At 41.0% G+C, this 19,240-nt stretch overlaps 1 protein-coding gene and 1 long non-coding RNA gene across 3 annotated transcripts in view; one reads left to right on the top strand and one right to left on the bottom strand.

Moving 5' to 3' along the window:
• Positions 1-10,683, top strand: part of Nars2 (asparaginyl-tRNA synthetase 2, mitochondrial) — a 91,062-nt gene extending 80,379 nt beyond the window's left edge. For both annotated transcript variants that reach the window (XM_006979897.4, XM_076547412.1), the window contains 3 exons: positions 3,737-3,834; positions 5,875-5,901; positions 9,737-10,683. In XM_006979897.4, the coding sequence (XP_006979959.2) occupies positions 3,737-3,834; positions 5,875-5,901; positions 9,737-9,881 (270 nt within the window). In that variant the 3' untranslated portion in view covers positions 9,882-10,683. The remainder of the gene's footprint in view (positions 1-3,736; positions 3,835-5,874; positions 5,902-9,736) is intronic.
• Positions 1-18,324, bottom strand: part of LOC121830491 (uncharacterized) — a 38,120-nt gene extending 19,796 nt beyond the window's left edge. Inside the window, exons 1-3 of the long non-coding RNA XR_006073707.2 lie at positions 18,175-18,324; positions 5,678-5,798; positions 2,361-2,446 (exon numbers count right to left, since the gene is read on the bottom strand). This is a non-coding gene — a long non-coding RNA (uncharacterized LOC121830491). The remainder of the gene's footprint in view (positions 1-2,360; positions 2,447-5,677; positions 5,799-18,174) is intronic.
• Between the last annotated feature and the right edge of the window lie 916 nt (positions 18,325-19,240).

A 19,240-nucleotide genomic window follows, 5' to 3' on the forward strand; every position in this document is an offset into this window, starting at 1 on the left:
CAATGAAGTGACTTGGACAGGCAACCAAAAGAATATCTAGTGAATTTCCCTGGCCTAGTGAACTGACCTACATCAAAAGGACCTTGATCCTTGAACCAACAGAAATAGTGAAGGGATTGCTAATTTTACTTAGTGAGGAATAATGATTGTTCTGGCAATTTGTATCAAATAAAAGTATGCACTGCAGCCTATCTCAGGTTGTTCTCAGGTTCTTTATAATGAAATGTGTACTTCAAATTGTAGGGATGGGGAATAGAGAGAGAGAGATGAGTTTAACATACATGTGGTAGATTTCTAAACTTTTATTGCTGTTTCATTTCTCTCCATTTCCTTAGAAAAAATTAGTTTAGTTGAAGCAATAGATATAAAAGAGAATACAGATGCCTCCTAAGCCTTCAGGTAAAAAAGGATTGTAAAGAAAGCCGCGCTGTTATGGAAAACAACAGAAAGAAGTAGTTCAGAGTAAAGAAATTACTTATATCATCTCATTTACATAACAACCCATTTTACAGGCTTAGAAGATATATGACCTACTTTCTCACTGCTGTGACAATGCCTGACGAAAAGCAACTTAAAGAAGAAAGGGTTCATTTGGGTTATAGTGTGAGAGGGCACATTGCGTCGTGGGGAGGCAGGTGTAGTGGCAGTGGAGAGGCGGCTGGACACACTGCTCCCCGAGCAAGGCAGCAGAGAGACAGGCTTCTCTAACAGTTCCAGAGACTGCGGAGGCTCTGTCCGCAGCTTTAGACTTGCTCGTTCCTCACCAAACTTCACATTTTTCACATGTTCACAGTCCACGTTGTGCTTTTCCTCACTGTAGATCTGAGTAAGACCAGTGAGCAGTAGCCGTACCACAGCGTGAATGCTATGCTGTCTTGAAACATCCTCCGCCAAAGAAATTAGTCTGTTATTTTGAAATTAAGCTACTCAGGTTCTTAGGACACAGGCAGAATGCAGTCATATTCTTTGCCAGAATTTAGCACAAGTGCCTGTTAGCCCAGTCCCTAGTCCTTGTTCCCGAGAACTCAGGACCTGGCCTGCTACTGTCCCACACTCCTCTCGGCGTTCTTAGAACTATCACAGCAGTCACCAGAGAAGTGCCTTATGTTTCTGTGACCATTGACCCTCTACTGGGTGTCTTATCTCCTTCCAGAAGCATCTGTGGATTAACCCTTCATCCAGGCCCTTGGGAGACACAAATCACAACTGGACATTCTATGATGGGGTATAACAATGAGAATAAAAATTCAGTCCAGAGGTAGTTAATGAATCTTTTTGGCTGAGACTAATGAACTCCATCATGATAACTTGGGCAGCAGACCAACATATAGAGTGAAGAAGGCAGTGTCAGCATGTTGAGTCCCACAGAGACAGCTATCAGTGAAAGGGGCCACCCCCCAGAACTCTGTGCTGTGTGGTGCTGTTTATAGGGAGTTCAAAAATAGCAACTTCAGCCTGTCCGATCATAGTCAAGAAAAATGTAATTCTTTGTAGGGGTGACAACCAAAGAGGGCACAAGAAGGACTTTTGGGGGTGTTAATCTTGTTCTCTTTCTTGATCTGGGTTGGTGACATAGTGTGCTCATTTTATGAAAGTTAATAGAGCTATACATTGTATATACAATGGATAGCTGTTTATTTGTATACTTTTATACATATGTTATATTTTAATAAGTTCACTTCAGAGGGGAATGCTGTTCTTTCATCGCTGCAAATGGTTTGCGAAAGTCAGAACCAACATTTATAAAATTATTTAGTTATCTCTGCAAACTAAACTCTGCAAAAACATTAGAGTTACCACCAAGATGGCTCAATGGTTAAAGCTACTTCCACCAAGCTGGACAGCCTGAGTGGAAAGAAGAACAGATTCCTGCTAGTTATTCTCTGACCTACACACTCGCACATACGCGTGCGCACACACTCGCACATACGCGCGCGCGCGCGCGCGCGCGCGCACACACACACACACACACACACGTACTATTCTAAAGAACTGTTGGTGGTCTATGGTCTGTGAACTGGACTGGAAAGTAGAGGACTAAGGATGAGTCACAGGTGATTCCCACAAGTCGGACTTGTAATTCTAAAGTTGGTATTTACAGGAATGTTTTCCTTTCTCTAAGGAAGAACTCAGATAACTTGTATGTTTATGCAGCTCCCAGCTGATTTCTGCTGGCTAGCTTGGAATTTAGAATTCCCTGCAGAAAAGAGGAGGGCAGTAATTACCTTGGCCCTGAGGGAATGGAAACATATTTTGAGACAAGGTGAGAATTCCATTCTTTGGAACCATTAGTGTCTTCGTAAGCTATAAAACTTTGCCTGTTTATCAAGCACACATAATGAGATTGACTCAGTACTTACAAGTGATTTCGGTCGTTGCTGCCCATTGGCCCAGCTGCATCCCTCAACTGTGGCCTCAGAGGCTGTTTCCCCAATCTGTCTTCTTTCTGGGGCAGAAGGTCAGGGGTAACAAAGGTAGCAGAAGAAAGGACATCTTAGCATAGAAAAGTCATATATCAAAGGCTTTCTTCCCATTTAGCCTATTTTTTAATTGAAAAATCTAAGTTTTATTTTGAGTACATTGATTGGAATCAAAGAGTCAGAGTCAGAAGGGAACATCATAAATAGAAACCAGGGTTCGCTCGGCTTGAATACCAACATGAACTATTTCTAGACAGCTTGCTGCTGCAGCTGTGGAACTTAAGCAGAATCAAAACTCATACCCAGTAGAGGAAAATGGGCCTGGGCGCATTCCAGACCTGGAAGATGTACAGAGAGGAACGATTTTTGTTTAAGCTCGGAGAGTTAGAGAAATGTGCAAAAGAATGTACGTGTAGCCTCTGGTATTCCCTTAGCAGGAGAATGACAAGGTAGAATTGAAATCCTTCCACTCCTGAATGTTCAGGGCTGCATAGACACACAGTGGAGATTCGTGCTCAAAGGGCTCCAACTTGGTCATCTTTAGATTACGACTTCTTTCTCTGCAACTGGCAAGTCTTGAATGAGATGTTTAGTTCCAGTTTCTGTTACCTGATTATTCCCAGAACCACCAGATCTACACCAGTGCTATGTATGCTGGTCCTATATTCTGTTCTCTTTGAACCTTTTTTTTTTTTTTTTCTTTAAAGTAGAAACAAGTGTTAAACAGAGAATGTTCAAAAAGTCAAGGTCATGAGCTGACTTTTGCCTGTGATTTGATACATTTCTAAGAAAAAGACAATCATGGAGAAGCACTGAGGGTTCCTGTCCATTCATTTGTTGTTCAGAGTAGTCACGATGAAGCTCATAAACAGGAACACATATGTATGCTTTTTAGCCACATAGTTAAAAGATACAGATATATTCCAAAGGGAATTTTCAAAACTTGGAGCTTCTGGTGATATGCTCTAGCTCAGTGGTTCTCAACCTTCCTAATACAGTTCCTAATATAGTTCCTCATGTTGTGGTGACTCCCCAATCATAAAATTATTTTGTTGCTATTTCATAACTGTAATTTTAGTACTGTTATGAGTCAATGTAAGTATCTGATATGGTACAGGGGTCACAACCCACAGGTTGAGAACTACTGCTGTAGCTGGTTGAAGACATATCCCCAAATAAGATTCTAATAAGCAGTCAAACAGCCACTTTTAAAATTGTTTCAAGAAAATGTTCCATTTGCTTGAAAATCCAAGTGTTGTTGGAATCGCAGGGAAGTACGGTGCTATTCATGGTTGGTTGATTGGTTTCTTCTTTAGGTTGCTGCTGTTGATCTTCTGGTTCCTGGAGTCGGGGAGCTCTTTGGAGGAAGCCTCAGGGAGGAACGGTACCACATCCTAGAGCAGCGACTGGCCAGGTATTGGTCAGACCTAAAAGAAACACTCAGAGGGCGGGGATCCTCAAAGACACTCCCTGCACAGTAACAAAAACACAGCACTTGGGCTCCTCACACCTGACAGGCCTGGCACTCTCGGGCTCTGTGGGATCCTGAGGAGTGTTTCTAACATCTATAAGCATCTTTCTTGAAGACTGGATCTATTGGAAGGTATAGGAGTGCATGTTTATACTCTCAGAGAGAGGCTAAGGCAAGAGATGGAATTTCATGAGTTGTAGGCTGGCCTGGAGACCCTCTCAAAAACAGAAAAAAAAAAAAAAGACAAACAAAAAAACATGATGGCACATGCTTACAGGCCCGGCACTCAGAGACTGAAGCAGGAGCATCGTTCTTAAGTTTCTAGAACATCCTGGTCTCCATATGTGTTCCAAGTAAGACACACTTACATAAAATTTAAGACCCTGTCTTAAAATTTAAAAAAAGCAAGAGAAATTTCCAAGCCCTTCAAAGCTTCTTCATTTTTCTCTTACTTGTGTACTTTTTTATGTGCTCTGTTTTATGAATGTCATGATCCCACTGGATCATAAAGACAGGCTAAACTACGAAAAGAACGAAGATAGAAAGATGCTAAGCTAGCATTTGTAAGATTTCCTTTCCTTAAATTCATAGAGAATAATAGATATTCACAAGCCCTCATTTAGCTATTTGAATAACTTTGTTTTAATTTACTTTTTGAGATCTGTAAAATGAATCCATAGATTACTTAAAAAGTATTTTGGAGATAGAAAGTAAGGAATCCTATTTCTAATTGAACTATCTATCACGCCTGTATGCATGATCCCCTAGAGAACTACAATGACTTCCTAAACTGACCATGGTTATAAGCCTCTGTGTTCTATGGTTTCCGTTTTTGCTATATCAAACATTAATTTTTTTCTCCTCTGTATTAATCCTTCTCTCCAATAATACTAGGTTTTGTCATACTTGGAAAAAACATTTTTAAAATGTTCTATTAAATTAGCTATTTTTAAGGCCACCTTTTCCTAATGGAGACATGCTTTGAAAGTTGATACTTTTCTCAGATCCCAGCCTGTAAATCTCTCGAGTGACTTGGCGTTGCAACCCCACTCTCCTTAGCGGCTCCAGTGGCTTAGGCTCCAAAAGATAGGAAGTGAACGGTGTGGACGAGTCCCTTACTGACTGGCCTCCCTCCTCCCGGCCGCCACTCACTGTTAGACAGTCCTGGGAAAGTTGTCAAATTGGGGTGAAGGTTAGAATCTTTAGATGAAAGAATTTGACATTTCTCTAAAAAATTTTCAAGCACAATAAAAATCACACATGGCAAGAAACTGTTGAAAGATGAGGCGATCCATTTTCTTGAGTTGTTTCCTTCCCCTAGGAGACCTTAGCTAATACCGGACACGATCCAAATTTGTCTCTGCCAGTGAAGTAGGTGCGTGTTCCTTTTACTGACTCGTGGATCTGTCTGTGGCTGTAGCGCATGTTTTCTGTACTTTAGAAAATTAGAACTTCGATGGTTCTTGTCATTCCAGATACAGTTCTAAATACCTTTTTAAAGGGCTGAGGTTAATGGTAATAACCACTGAGCACTTAAAATGTTACTCACGTTTCTCTCTACAAGAACCAAATTGCAGCAGTAGTATGAAAGAATTGCACTGTAATTTTAGATGTTGTGCAGTGAAGGTTGTGTCCAAGCGTGCATTGTCTGTGTGTGCCTCCCAGGCACCTTGACTAAGCAGTGTCTCTGCCCTTCCTTCACAGATAGTAAGCTCACGTCAGAGCAATCCCTCCAAGTCCTCTTTTCATTCTAGACACCTCTTACTTTATTTACCCCATTGCTTACTGTTAATGGTGATGATAGTCTCCTCTCTTAAGAAAACGTCACCTCCTCAGTTCCATTGCATGATGGGAGGACACAGGCTTCAATGTGTGTGCTTCCTTACAAAGGCCCCTGTGTTCACAACCTAGAGTAAATGTTTGGTGGTTGATTAATAAATGTTTTATTGATGTCTCGATTTTTTCCTTATTTCCTTTTTATAGATCTGGACTTACGAAAGCCTACCAGTGGTAAGGACGTGGCCCCTGTCCTGGGTGCATTCTGGGTGTTATGTGGAAAGGATTGTTACTTGTATTCCCATGACCCTGTGAGCAAATGCTAAGAACTGAACTTGAGGCTCAGAAAATTGTTTACTCCCAGTCTGTGAAAAACAGTAAAACTGATGTTTACCATTTAGTTACTACTTCTTCTATATTAGAAAATAATGTTCACATTCTTGCGTTTGTTGTTTCCTGTAATCATCCCAACCTTTAGAGAGGTAGATGCTGCTGGTATCCCTTTGTCTCCCCCTAAACAAGAGGCCAGACATGTGAACTGACTTAACCAAGATCATAGTTAGGATGGGGCTGAGAACTCCTCCATACACCAAAACCTGTCTTTGTGCTCTTGTTTACTTATTGAAATAAGGCATTGCTCTCAGCCCATCATGCTTCGGTCTCCCTGTTTGACAGTGGGAGCTTTGGTAAGTGATGTCTTAGGTATCCAAGAGCTCTGGAGCCCTCAGCTGCCTAAGAACAACCACCTGTCCGAACTCACATTCACTTCCACAAAATTGTTCTGGTTTTCTTTCCACAGACTGGTCAAGTACTTGCCAATGTAGACAGATTACTTACATGTCTACGGTAGTGCTGCTTTAGGATCTTGATTTCATAATATCAGCAATGTAATTAACCATTTTGTTCTTAGGAGAACATGACAGATTATACTCTACCTTTGTTACTTTGGTAACAAAGGAGATAGCTTCCGAGTTTCAGAGTTCAGCTGATGGTTTTGACTGCCTGGTAGTTCCCAGCAGTATCCTTAAGTATCTTGATCTCTCTTAGTTTCTTGGTTTTCATGATTATAAAATGAAATGATAATATCTATTTCACAGTTATTGTATGAAATGAAAAAGTACATTGTATTTGCATTGAGTAGAAGCAGTTCAGTAAATGATAGTTTCTACACCTTTTTTCTTCTTTTCTTCTAAGTATTGCTATTTAGTAGGTAAATCTATTGAGCCAATTATACTATATTCCCCTCTGATTCTATCAGCTAGTATTCATAATAGTCATTTGCTTAAATAACAGTAAATTTTATATATTGCTTAAGTAAGTATGATATTTATTAAAACATGTCTATATTTTCTTTTTTTAATATTTTAACTTCTCTTTTTGGGAGGAAAAAAGAGGACTCACATGCCACAGCAAGCATGTGGAAGTCAGAGGACAGCCCTTGGAGTTGGTTCTCTCTCTCTCTCTACCATAGGTCCCAGGGTAGAACTCAGGACAACAGGCTTAACTACATGCAACTGTACCAGCCGAGTCATCTCTCCAGCTCCTAGACTAGTTTTCTAACTAAACCTTTAATGCACATAGGATCTTCAAATAGAAATATTTATGACTTGAATCCTCTTCAGGAGTAGGCATAGCATGTTAAAGATGAAAGAAGCTTAGAAAGTTTTGCACCCAGGATCTCTATGAAAGTTCCTCTGCACTTTGAGAATCCAGGTGTCTGAGAGTGAACTCACTTCCTATTTCTGCTGCCACATGCAAATCAAATCAGTAGCCAGTTCCAGATACTTTCTGGCATCTTTACTACACTTGCTTGCCCTAGAATACAGATTTGAAGCATAACATGGTAGTAAACTGTGATCCCAGCACTTGGGAGGCAGAGGCAGGAGGATTTCTGTGAGTTTGAGGCCAGCCTGGTCTACAGAGTGAGTTCCAGGCCAACTGGGATTACATAGTAACACCCTATCTCCCCCCACCCACCCACCTATACACACACACACACACACACACACAAATATACCCTCTTTTTTGTTGTTGTTAAAAAAAAGTAGATTTTTTTTTTTCCTATATCAAAGCAAAGTCAGGCAAAACCTAGTAAGCTGAATCTCCCTGCTAATTCAGCTTACAACATTCATACCAGTGTTTTGACATTGGTACATAAGAAATTTATATGTATGGGCCGGGCGATGGTGGCGCACGCCTTTAATCCCAGCACTCAGGAGGCAGAGGCAGGCAGATCTCTGTGAGTTCGAGGCCAGCCTGGGCTACCAAGTGAGTTCCAGGAAAGGAGCAAAGCTACGCAGAGAAACCCTGTCTCGAAAAACCAAAAAAAAAAAAAAAGAAATTTATATGTATGAAACCCATTACTGAACCTCTGAAGCCAACTTTGGTCCTGCAGGTATTCATGACAACTGATTTGAGGTGCCTTCATCTCAGATTGTCAGTGAGTCAAAACTGTACCTTGTTTCCATGCCTTGTAAACTGAAAGTGAATTCCACCATCAAAACTACACTTACCAAGACTGTGTTTACTCCATTTATTCATTAAATTTTTACTAATCATTTCTTACTAATCACCATGTTGATCTCACTTGGACACAGCTCATCCAGTTGCTATTTATCTTTTGTTAGAATCTTTACTGTAAAGTGTCAATGTGTTAGCACTAGGACAGAGGAAACAGTTGCTAAGCAGTCTTTATGCTTGAAGAGCCAACCAGACACTAGCTGTGGTGCTTTGAAGGCTTACTGTGGAGATGATTGCACAAATCATTTGAGAAATTATGAATTTGCTCTAATTTATATCTATGACTCGAGAATTTTCAGGCTGGAACAGTAAGGTAGCTCAGTGGGTAAAAGTACCTGCCACCAAGTCTGACAACTTGAGTGTGATCGCTATGATAGAAGGAGAGATAGAACTTCTAAAAGTTGTCCTCTGACCTCTGCACAAGTGTCATGGCGTGCACACACACACACACACACACACACACACACACACACACACACACACAAATAGATGTAATAAAAAAAATAAGTTAAAAGAAATTCCCAGTCAAATGGTGTAATAAGAATATTGGCAGGGCCATCTTTTTCCTTTCCTCCTAAAATAACTTTATTCTATGCTAGTTTGTTGGAATCTGAGTTTCAATCATAGCTATACCTTTTTTAACCATGAAGTTTTAAGTAGGAGTGGAACAATCATGGTCAGTGGCCTCCACATGTACCCACACAGGCACATGTACATAGATATACACACAAACAACATCAACAACAAATTCTTCACTCCTCTCTGTGTATTGAATAATATGTGAATAATATGATTTGAGTGAGGAAGAAAATGCTGCCATTAACATATCAAAAAAATAGAAGAGAGTTATGTTTTCTAGTACTTGGGAGGCAGAGGCAGGCAGAGCTCTGTGAGTTCAAGGCCAGCCTGGTCTACAGAGCAAGGCTACACAGAGAAACCTTGTCAAGGAGGTGGAGGAAAAAAAAACAAACACTAGTATAATATAAGAAAGTAAGGGCTAGAGAGATGGCTTAGTGGTTAGGAGCACTGGCTGTTATTCCAGAGAACCTGGGTTTAATTCCCAGCACCCACATGGCAGCTCACAGTGGCCTATAACTCTAGTTCCAGGGGATCTGACACCCTCTCACAGACATATATGCAAGTGAAACACCAATTCCCATAAAATTAAAAAAAAATAATAAATAAGAAAGATAGTGAAAATATATCATTGAGTTAGGAAGTGAAAAGAAAAAAAAAACCTAGTATAAAAAGTGTTTTGAGGCAAGTTTTCTGTACATGAATGATACATAAGTAACTTGAAAAGAGAAAAGGTCACATGACCAAAGCCCACAGCAGACTCCACTGCTGCTTGCTTGGGTATCCTTGGATAGCTAGGGCTCTCTAACTTCTCTGTTTTCATGGTCCCTGTGGAAAGAGAAGATGGGTGTGCTCATCCACAGTGACATAAACAACAAATGACTGTAAAATACTTGTAAGATACCAAGTTCCTCTCATAACATTTGACCTCATATAGTGTTTATAAGTAATGATTCTCTGGTTTTAAAAACAGGTACCTGGACCTTCGTCAGTTTGGATCTGTGCCACATGGAGGCTTTGGGATGGGATTCGAACGCTACTTACAGTGCATCCTAGGAGTTGACAATATCAAAGATGTTATCCCTTTTCCAAGATTTACTCATTCGTGTCTTTTGTAGCTGAAAGACTGTTTAAGGAAAGAACTATATGGAGAAGACTCTGCACATGAATATACATGTAGAAGACTGGTGCTTGCATTTTAGACATGTGGATTTCAGTGCACAGTTCTTGTGCTGTGAGGTTTAATATACGAAAAATAGAAATGGTCTTGATTTTCTTAAAAAGTCAAAGGCTTTTCATGGACAAATAAACTCCCCCAAGAAGAAATACTCAGAGCAACTGGACTTTCAAGTCTGTTACCTCAATTAAGGGGGAATAAAACAGAGTAACTGGGCCTCTTGTCCAGCTGCAGGAGAAGCTGGCCCAGGGGAATATCTTGAGCCTGGGTAGCATATCAAAAAAGAAAAGAGGAAGACATTGAAGTGTAGGGCCTCCAAGTTCCTCTCGGACTCCAAGACGGTGGGAATGTCTCACCTTGCTGTCTTTCATCAGAAGCTCACTTCCCTTTGTATTTCCTTAAAGCAACCAGTGGCCAAAAGTAAGATGATGCTGCCTCTCTCCTCCCTTGCCATTTAAGCTGCAGTAAATACCAATCTTGTTCCCAGTGCTTTACTCAACTTTATTCAAGAAAATATTCCTTTTCGGGGTCTGAATGGATTACTGGAGTTGCTGTTCTGAATTGTAACATTCTTCGTTAGGTAGTGGAAAAAAATCACATTTCATAACTGTTGATCTTTAGTGATAAAAGTTAAGGAGAGATCATTAATCATTTAAACTCTTCAGTCCACTCTTCTAGCTCATTTATATTATATATTTATAAATACTGTAATAGTCAATAAAAGTGGTTTTTTTTTTCATTGATACCTATGAAAGAAGTTATTTTTAAATTCCTCTCATTCCTTTCCCAGTGAAATTTGGAAGAAATTTCCAAAAGATGGGGATGCAAATGTGGGCAAACTTACGCAATGGGAAATTCTGGAACCTGGTGTGACCTAGTAAAATGAAACAAGTGCCGGTTTGGGAGCTCAGGATCTGACAGTTCCTACTTTGGACAAAGCCACTTATTTGTGTAAACTGGAGCATCATTTTCTTCAGAGCTGTTACAGTAATTGAGCATACTTTCATTTGTGTGTATGTTTAAAAGTATGCTTGGGCTGGAAATGTGGCTCAGGGTTAGAGCATTTGCTCGCATGCTTTGGGCTCTGGGTTTGATCTGAGCTGAGAGGGGGTCAGGGTGTCCCACACTTCTACAGATGATTGTGTCAGTCAGTGCTTTCGCCTGCACTGGGTTTCACTTACATGGACCTATTATTGGTCGTGTACTCAGTAGAATTTATGTGTGTCAAATAACTAGAAGAGGAAATGCATTCCTAAAGTAATTAATTTTTAAAGTTTCATTAGATAGCTCTCTCAGGTTAATTATGTTTTTAATTTAATTATAGATATATGGTTGTTTTGTCTACGTGTATGTATGTGCACCAGTTGCATGCCTGGTGCTGACAGAGGCCAAAGCGGGACATCAGATCCCCTGGAATTTGGAGATTATGAGCTGCTGTGTGGGTGCTGAGACTAGAACCCTGGTCCTCTGGAAAAGCAGCCAGTGCTCCTAACTGCTGAGCCATCTCTCCAGCCCCGCTTGGGTTTATTCTCTTTTCAGGGGTTAGGGAGTAACAGTCTGTCTGTGTAGCCCTGGCTGTCCTGGAACTTACTAAGCAGAGCAAACCGGCCTTGACCGCAGAGATGCACCATGAAACCCGGCCCTCTCTTAGGCTAGTTCATAACCAGTTTGTTTATGTTCCTTATTTTAACCTAATTCAAAACAAGAGCTGAAAAGAATGAACCTCAGACCCTCATTGTTAAAAGACACCTAAGAGGTTGACAGGGTTGACCTACCTAATTCAGACAACGCCTCTGTACCTGGGCCATCTGCTCTTTTCTTGTAAAGATGCCCATTCCATGGCTGAATCTCTCTAATCAGAATGCTTGCTAAGCTAAAATCCCGGCTCCAGTCTTCTTCCCTGGGACTTTAAGCCCTGGGTTTGCATACTAAGTTTAGGAAAGTTTAAGAGGGATAATTAGGACTTTGATAAGACTTGCTGTAGCTGTGATTAGAAAGGGAAGTCCATTTGTGTATTAAAAGAATACTGTTTGAGCTTCTTTTGTATGCCAGTACTGTGCTAGGTGCTGAGCAGCTGTGAATGAAGCAGAAGTGACACTTCATGGAATTTATAATCTATTGGAAAAGACACATAATAAGAAGTAAATGTATTATTTCAAAAGTGATGTGAGATAGGAAGCTGTGTAAAGGATAATAAGCTTCCTAGAAAAGTCACCTTTGGAAAGCAGTGATACTTAACTTTACACTTGGATGACTAAAGGCAGAGAAGATTTATTTTTAAATTATTACAGTTATTTATTTGCGGGGACAGGGTGTGCATGCCATAGTGCAAGTGTTGGGGGCAGAAAACAACTTTCCAGAGTCTGTTTCTTCTTCCACCTTGTGGGTCCCAGGGATCAAATTCAGGTTATCAGGCTTGAAAAGCCTTTACCTACTGAGCCAAGTCACTGTCCTATAGAAAACCTGGGCAACACTGGCTGGTATTGACATGGTGGTGGTAATTTGGTGGAGGAGGGCTACCCACACCACAGTCCAGGGAGCTTAAGGCCCTAGCAGTTCCAAAGCCACCAGGAGTCATGCCTCTCAAGAAACTCTAATCTTGACCCCACAATAGCCATGATGGAAAGAGTACTGGGTTAAAAGTTCCCTGTTCCAGTCTCTACAATCAGTTTACCTGAGGAGTCTCAGGCAAGCAAAGTCATCTGTGTGGTTTGCAGTTATTTCATCAGCAAAATCCACTTTGCAGTAGATAAACTCAGGACCTTTCTGTTCCTCAGTCTGTGTTGGACATAGTCACTAAGAACTGTTTGATCTCTAGATCATTCACAGTGCCTCGTACACACTGAGTTTCTAAAGGTGAAGTCAGGGAATTGACAGTTGAACGTAGATTTCAGCATGTTCAGTGTGTGGTGTGGGGCTGAAAGATTTTAGAACATCAAATGTATATTGTTTCGTGCCTTTTGCCAAGACCTTCAGCAGTGTCTTTCCAAGACTTCATACTTAATCCTTCTTTTCTTGACTGTTGTTCACACAGTGAGGGTCTGGTTGGAGCCAAAAACACTTGTCACGTGCCTAGTGATTTCCATCTTTGGCCCAGTACTTGTGTTTTTCCAATAGTTGGACAAAAACAAATACTGGTGTCAGGTGATGATATTATTTGTGAAAAGTGATGAAAATAACAAAACAAAACTGGCTTTCAGGTAATATAACAGGGAACAACTTAAAATATCCACTTGTCAGCTAACATGTAAATAACTGTGTTGCTTGATTTTTTCGCCTTGCCCACAGTCAGGACAAATCTCTGTCACCCGTCAGTCCCACAGCCGCTCAGACCCAACCAAATAAACACAGACACTTATATTGCTTGCAAACTGCATGGCCGTGGCAGGCTTCCTGCTAACTGTCCTTATCTTGCTAACTGTGCTTTTATCTTGAATTGATCCATTTCCATACATCTATACCTTGCCATGTGGCTGGTGGCTTACTGGCGTCTTCACATGCTGCTGGTCATGGCGGCGGCTGCAGCCTCTCTGGTCATGGCGGCGGCTGCAGCGTCTCCTTCTGCCTTTCTGACCTTTTATTTCTCCTCTCTGTTAGTCCCGCCTATCTTTCCTGCCTAGCCACGGCCGATCAGGTTTTATTTATTAACCAATCAGAGCAACTTGACATACAGACCATCCCCCAGCACAGCCAAGTGCAGACCATCTCAAACACCTGCACTCAGGCCCATGGTCCTAATCATCCTCTATAGGGACCTGCTGGGTAACGCCACAAAGAACCCAAGAAGGGCTCCCACAGGACATACAGAACATCCCACAGCATAACTGTATATGTCTGCATATAGAAAATAAAAACATGATTTTAGCATTAATAGAACAAATAATCCAGTCAGTCGGTGGGCAAATTCATTGAAAAGACAATTCTCAAAAGAAATACAAGTTTTAAAAAAGAAGAAAGACAAATGACCAATAAATACAAAAAACTGCTCAACATCCTTAGCTATAAAGGAGATGAAAATCAAAACTGCACTGAGAATCCATTTCACCCGTCAGAATGGCTGTCATCAAGAAAAATAACAAATGCTGGTGAGGATGTAGAGAAAAGAATCCTTTATACACTACTGGTAGGAATGTAAGTTCAGCCACTATGAAAATCAATTTGGGGATTCCTTTTTTAAAAAGGCAACTAAAAATAAAACCACCATATGGTCCTGCTGTACCACTCCTGGATATATACCAAAAGGAATCAGAAGCAGCGCACCAGAGACATACATCACACCCATCCTTACTGTTGCACTATTCACAGTAGCCAAGATACAGACCAGCCTAGGTGTCTGTGGACAAGGAAAATGTGGTATATGTGCACAGCGGGGTATTCCATCCACCTTAAACAGATGAAATTAGGTCATTTGCAGGAAAATGGGGAGGATTAAAGATCCTGTTAAGCAAAACAAGCCTAACTCAGGCAAATATCACCTTTTCTTTCCTGTAGAATCTAAATTTCTGTTTGTTTTGAAACAGGGTCTCACTGTGTGACCCTGGCTGCCCTAGAACTCAATTTGTAGACCAGCTCTGGGATTATGCCCTTCTAGATAGATAGATAGATAGATAGATAGATAGATAGATAGATAGATAGATAGATAGATAGATAGATAGATGTGTGTCTCTGTGTGTGTGTGTGTGTATAAAAACAATAGAAGGGGAACCTATTTAAGAGGAAGGGAACTAGTGGGAAGGAACAGAAAAAAGAGGGATATAAATGTGATCTAAATAAATTGTATACATGTATGAAAATGTCATCATGATGAAGCCCAGCAATTTAAAAGCTCACTATGCCTCAATTAACCTGAGTATGTGTGTAAAAAGGGTCTGTGGTGGTTTGAGTGAAAATGGCCCCCATAGACTCATATTTCAGTTGGTAGAACTGTTTTGGAAGGGATCAAGAGGTATGGCCTTGTTGGAGGAGGTGTGTCATGGAAAGTGAGCTTTAAGGCTTCAAAAGCCCACTCCAGGCTCAGTCTCTGCCTCCAAACCTGCAGGTAAGATGTAAGTTCTGAGCTGCTGCTCCAGTGCCTGCCCTGCTGCCATACTCCCAACCGCCAAGGTCATGGACTCACCCTCTGAAACTGTAAACAAGCCCCCAGTTAAATGTTTCCTTTTAGAAACATTTGGCCTTGTTCTTAGAAACATAGTTGCCTTGGTCACGTGTCTCTTCACAGCAAAAGAAAAATAGCTCAGACAGAGTCTCACTATGTTACCAAGGCTGGCCTTAGAGTACAGATCCTCTCCTTTAGCCTCCTGTAACACAGCCCAGGAAGCCAGCTCCCATAACTGCTCCAGGGTAATGAACAGAGGACCTCAGAGTAGTGGGGCTTTAGACTTTTTATCTGAGGGTATTTAGAAATAAGTTTCTATCTATCTGACAGGTAAATAAGGAAATATTTTCTGACGGTAACCTTCTCTTTTACTTCGTCTTAAAACATGCCGCCCCATGGGAGAACTTACCCTGTTGGAGAAAGGGGGAAGGGGGAGAAGGGGGTAGAGGGTGGCAGGAGGAGGAGGGATGAGGGGTGGATCTGTGGTTGGTATGTAAAATGAATATATATATATATAATCAAGCATCTTCTCTCTGAATATCTCTGTCTTCACATAGTTACACTCCACATTGTTACATTCTCCACACAGCCACATATCTCTTTTGCAGTTACATCGATTTTTTTTCCCCTTCTTGGTGTTGTTGTTGTTGTTTTGAGACAGGGTTTCTCTGAGTAGTTTTGGTGCCTGTCCTGGATCTCACTCTGTAGATCAGGCTGGCCTCAAACTCACAGAGATCCACCTGGCTCAGCCTCCCGAGTGCTTGAGATTAAAGGCGTGCGCCACTACTGCCCAGCACATCGATTTTCTATACAGCTTCATTTTCCATGTCTCCACACAGTTACAAATCTCCACACAGCTACAGCTATACCTATCATTTACATAGCTCTTTCACCATATCGTCACATACATCCCTCACATCTCCTACATACATATTTCTTCTCTATACAACTACATTTTCTATGTCTTCCTACCCACTCAGCTGCATCTCTCTTTTAGTATGTGAGCGCGCACACGCGCGCACACACACATACACTCACTCACTCACTGCACAGCTCTTTCCACCGTTCCTTCACATCGCTCACTGGCTCCTCCCACAGTCAAACTCTGCACACGCATGAGTTACATTTTTCAGGGTCACAAAGCATTTCTTGAGTAAACAGTCAGAGACAGAGCCAAACTGATACATGTAAGGAATCACAGGTTTCTTTCAGGCTAGGAAGGTCACATTGACTGGCCTGTGAGTAACAATTGGCCATCCATGTAGCCTGAGTGGTTAGCATTCCCAGGGAGAGAATGAAATTCTCTCTGAAATTCAGGACTTAACAGTAACAGTTGGCTGAACCTTGAGTGGTTGGGGTCCATGCAGAAAGAGGATTACTGCAGGGGGTTCTGTCTACCAAAGTTGCTTCAAGTCTGACCTTGATTCAGCAATAAACACCTGGAACTTAATGTTTGTGTATTCTCTGCAGGGGCAGCTAGTCTGTTTTGAATCAGTTCTGAAGTCTAAAATTAGCTGTCTCTGAGAATACTGTTGCTTTCCAGTGTCAGCTATGAAAAATATTCTAGTATTATCAGAATTATACAGCTTAAGCAGAAATCATCTTCCTGACCATCCACAGCTATATGTGTGCCCAAAGATGTAAAACACACTACCAATGGGCTGTGGAAAGAACCCCATAACTGTTCTTTTTAGGAAGGTAAGTGGTGGCACATGAGAAAGTTAGACAGAGAACAACCCCTTTCCACAGCCAATGACCCCACAGACTTTGCCTAATGGAGCTCCCCAACAGTTATTCATCTGGTGGGTTGACCTGTTAAATACTAGTTGTCACCTGCTGTATACTCCCATGGCCCTTGGCACTCCTGAGTGCTGGGATTCATCATAAAGCAACACCTAGCACTACACCAGTAATTTTTAATGAAAAAAAAAGTATAGTTTAATAGCATAGAATTACACTACATAATATCTCCCCATCTTTCTGATGAAGGAAGGTAGTTTTGGATTCTCGGAGCTGCAGTTACAGAGATTTTTGTGTGTGGGGGGGGGAACCTCTGGTACTCATGATTGGGCAAATACTCCTAACTGCTGAGGCATCTCTCTAGCCCCATAGGAGTATTCTTACAATGTTTTATGTATTAAAAGGTTGATTTAAGTTAGGTTAGATTTTTCTTGAAAGACTAATTTCCAATGAGAAACAAATGAGATTCTATTTCTCCAGCATTTTTAAGTATTGCCTCCAAATGATAACCCCAGCAATTCAAGAGTATATTCTTTAGAGGTTTTGGGGGTTTGGAGGTTTTTGTTTTTGTTTGTTTGGTGGATTGTTGTTCTTGTTTGTTTTTCATGACAGAGTTTCCTTGTGTAGCCCTGGCTGTCCTGAAACACACTCTGTAGACCAGGCTGGCCTCAAACTCACAGAGATCCACCTGCCTCTGCCTCCTGAGTGCTGGGATAGGATTAAAGTTGTGAGCACCACCACCTAGCTTATATTTTCTTTATCAATAGTTCCCATTGTCATTTCAAAGTTTGGAATTTCCCTTTTATTATCCTCTTGGCTGGCAGCAGTTGTTCAGGTTTTTGATCTGAGGAGAACGTAATTGTGTGAGTAATCCATTCTAGATCTCTACTCTCACCGTCTGACCTGTCCCAGAGACTGCATAACTGTCACAAGTCAGCAAGGAGCTATTTGACTGTGTCCAGGCTCTGACAGAAGCTTCCCTTTACAATTCCAGTGTCTTCCGTTCATCTTCTGTATAAACTGAATCTAGACATTCAAGCATGACTGAACAGGCATCGAAGATTCATGGAGTAACTCTACCCATCTTTAAACTTCTTGCTTCAGATAATTGTAGATGAAAGATGTTCATTTGGATTACGTTGCTATTTATTCATATATTTGTTTTAATACGTGGATGAAGTATCATAAAAACACAGTTGAAAGACTGATTTAATTGGTAAATGTGTGGGGGTATTTTGGCTTCTGATCAATATATGTATTCAGTCTGCAATCTAAGCTATGTATAATTACAAAGAAAACAGGTGAGATTAATATCCAATTGTAACTTCTTCCCCTTTTACATGACAAATTAAGAATTAGGAAAAGCACTAAGAAATGAACAAAAAGCATCCTCGATTACCCTGTGTTAACATGAGTTAGCAGAACTCCCGTGAGTAACATTTTCTCAGGTCATGGTCCACACTGCCCTCTGGAAGCTGGACATCCTCTGGTAGCCAGGAACCCTGGAATCCCCTATCAGTTATGGTTCCAAATAACTGTTATTTAGAGTTCTATTTGGAGTCTAGTGACTTTACAGCTTTTATTAGCATGTGGAGTAGATTCTGGAAGCCTTTAGAGAAAGGCTGCCAGGTGCTTCCTAAACTGACATTCAGGCAAACTCTTCAGTAACTTTTTCCTAAAGCCTTAAGTCTGTGTAGTTGTTAGTTTTATGACTACCATTTGGACACTGCTTTACAGTTTCTAAAATGTTTTCATGTGTCTTATTTTCTTAATTCATAAAATGATATAAACTGTGTTCTGTTGTATCAGAGGGGTCTTGAAATTTATTTGGTTAAATAAAAGATAGCTTAGTTAAGAGAAAGAAACTACCAATAAAGCTCTCAGCCTTCAAAGAAACTAAAACCAGAACTTCCTAGTAACCAAAGACTGTTGCATCTTAAACCCCAGCATGTTGTAAAACACACCTTTGACCTCTTAATTTCCCTGTTCTACAGAGGGAGAAGGGAATTAAAATCGCAAAGAAACATAATTGAGTTTAAATACGTTCTAATAAAAAGAAACTGGAAATGGGGCAAAGGACAGACACTAGATCAAGCAGTTTTCTTTAGCTTACTATACCTCAATTAACCTCAGGGTGGATGGATGATGGATACAGGGTCACAATGTGTAGCCTAGGCTAGCTTCAAACCTATGGTCCTCTTCCTTCAGCCTCCCAAGTGCTGGGATTACAGGCATGTACCACTAGGCTTTGGTTCACCTTTATTTCCTTCCTTCCTGATAGGGTCTTATGTAGCCCAGGCTGGCCTGGTACTCATATGTAGCTGAAGATGGCCTTGAACTCCTAATCTTCCTACCTTCCGCCCAAGTGCTAGGATTACAGGTTTGCACTACCATGCCAGGTTTTTGTGGTCCTGGGAATCAAATCCAGGCTTCCTTTCAGGTTAGACAAGCACTCAACCAACTGA

This window comes from Peromyscus maniculatus, chromosome 1 (genome assembly GCF_049852395.1).
Source record: "Peromyscus maniculatus bairdii isolate BWxNUB_F1_BW_parent chromosome 1, HU_Pman_BW_mat_3.1, whole genome shotgun sequence".
In the NCBI taxonomy this organism is placed as follows: Eukaryota; Metazoa; Chordata; class Mammalia; order Rodentia; family Cricetidae; genus Peromyscus; species Peromyscus maniculatus.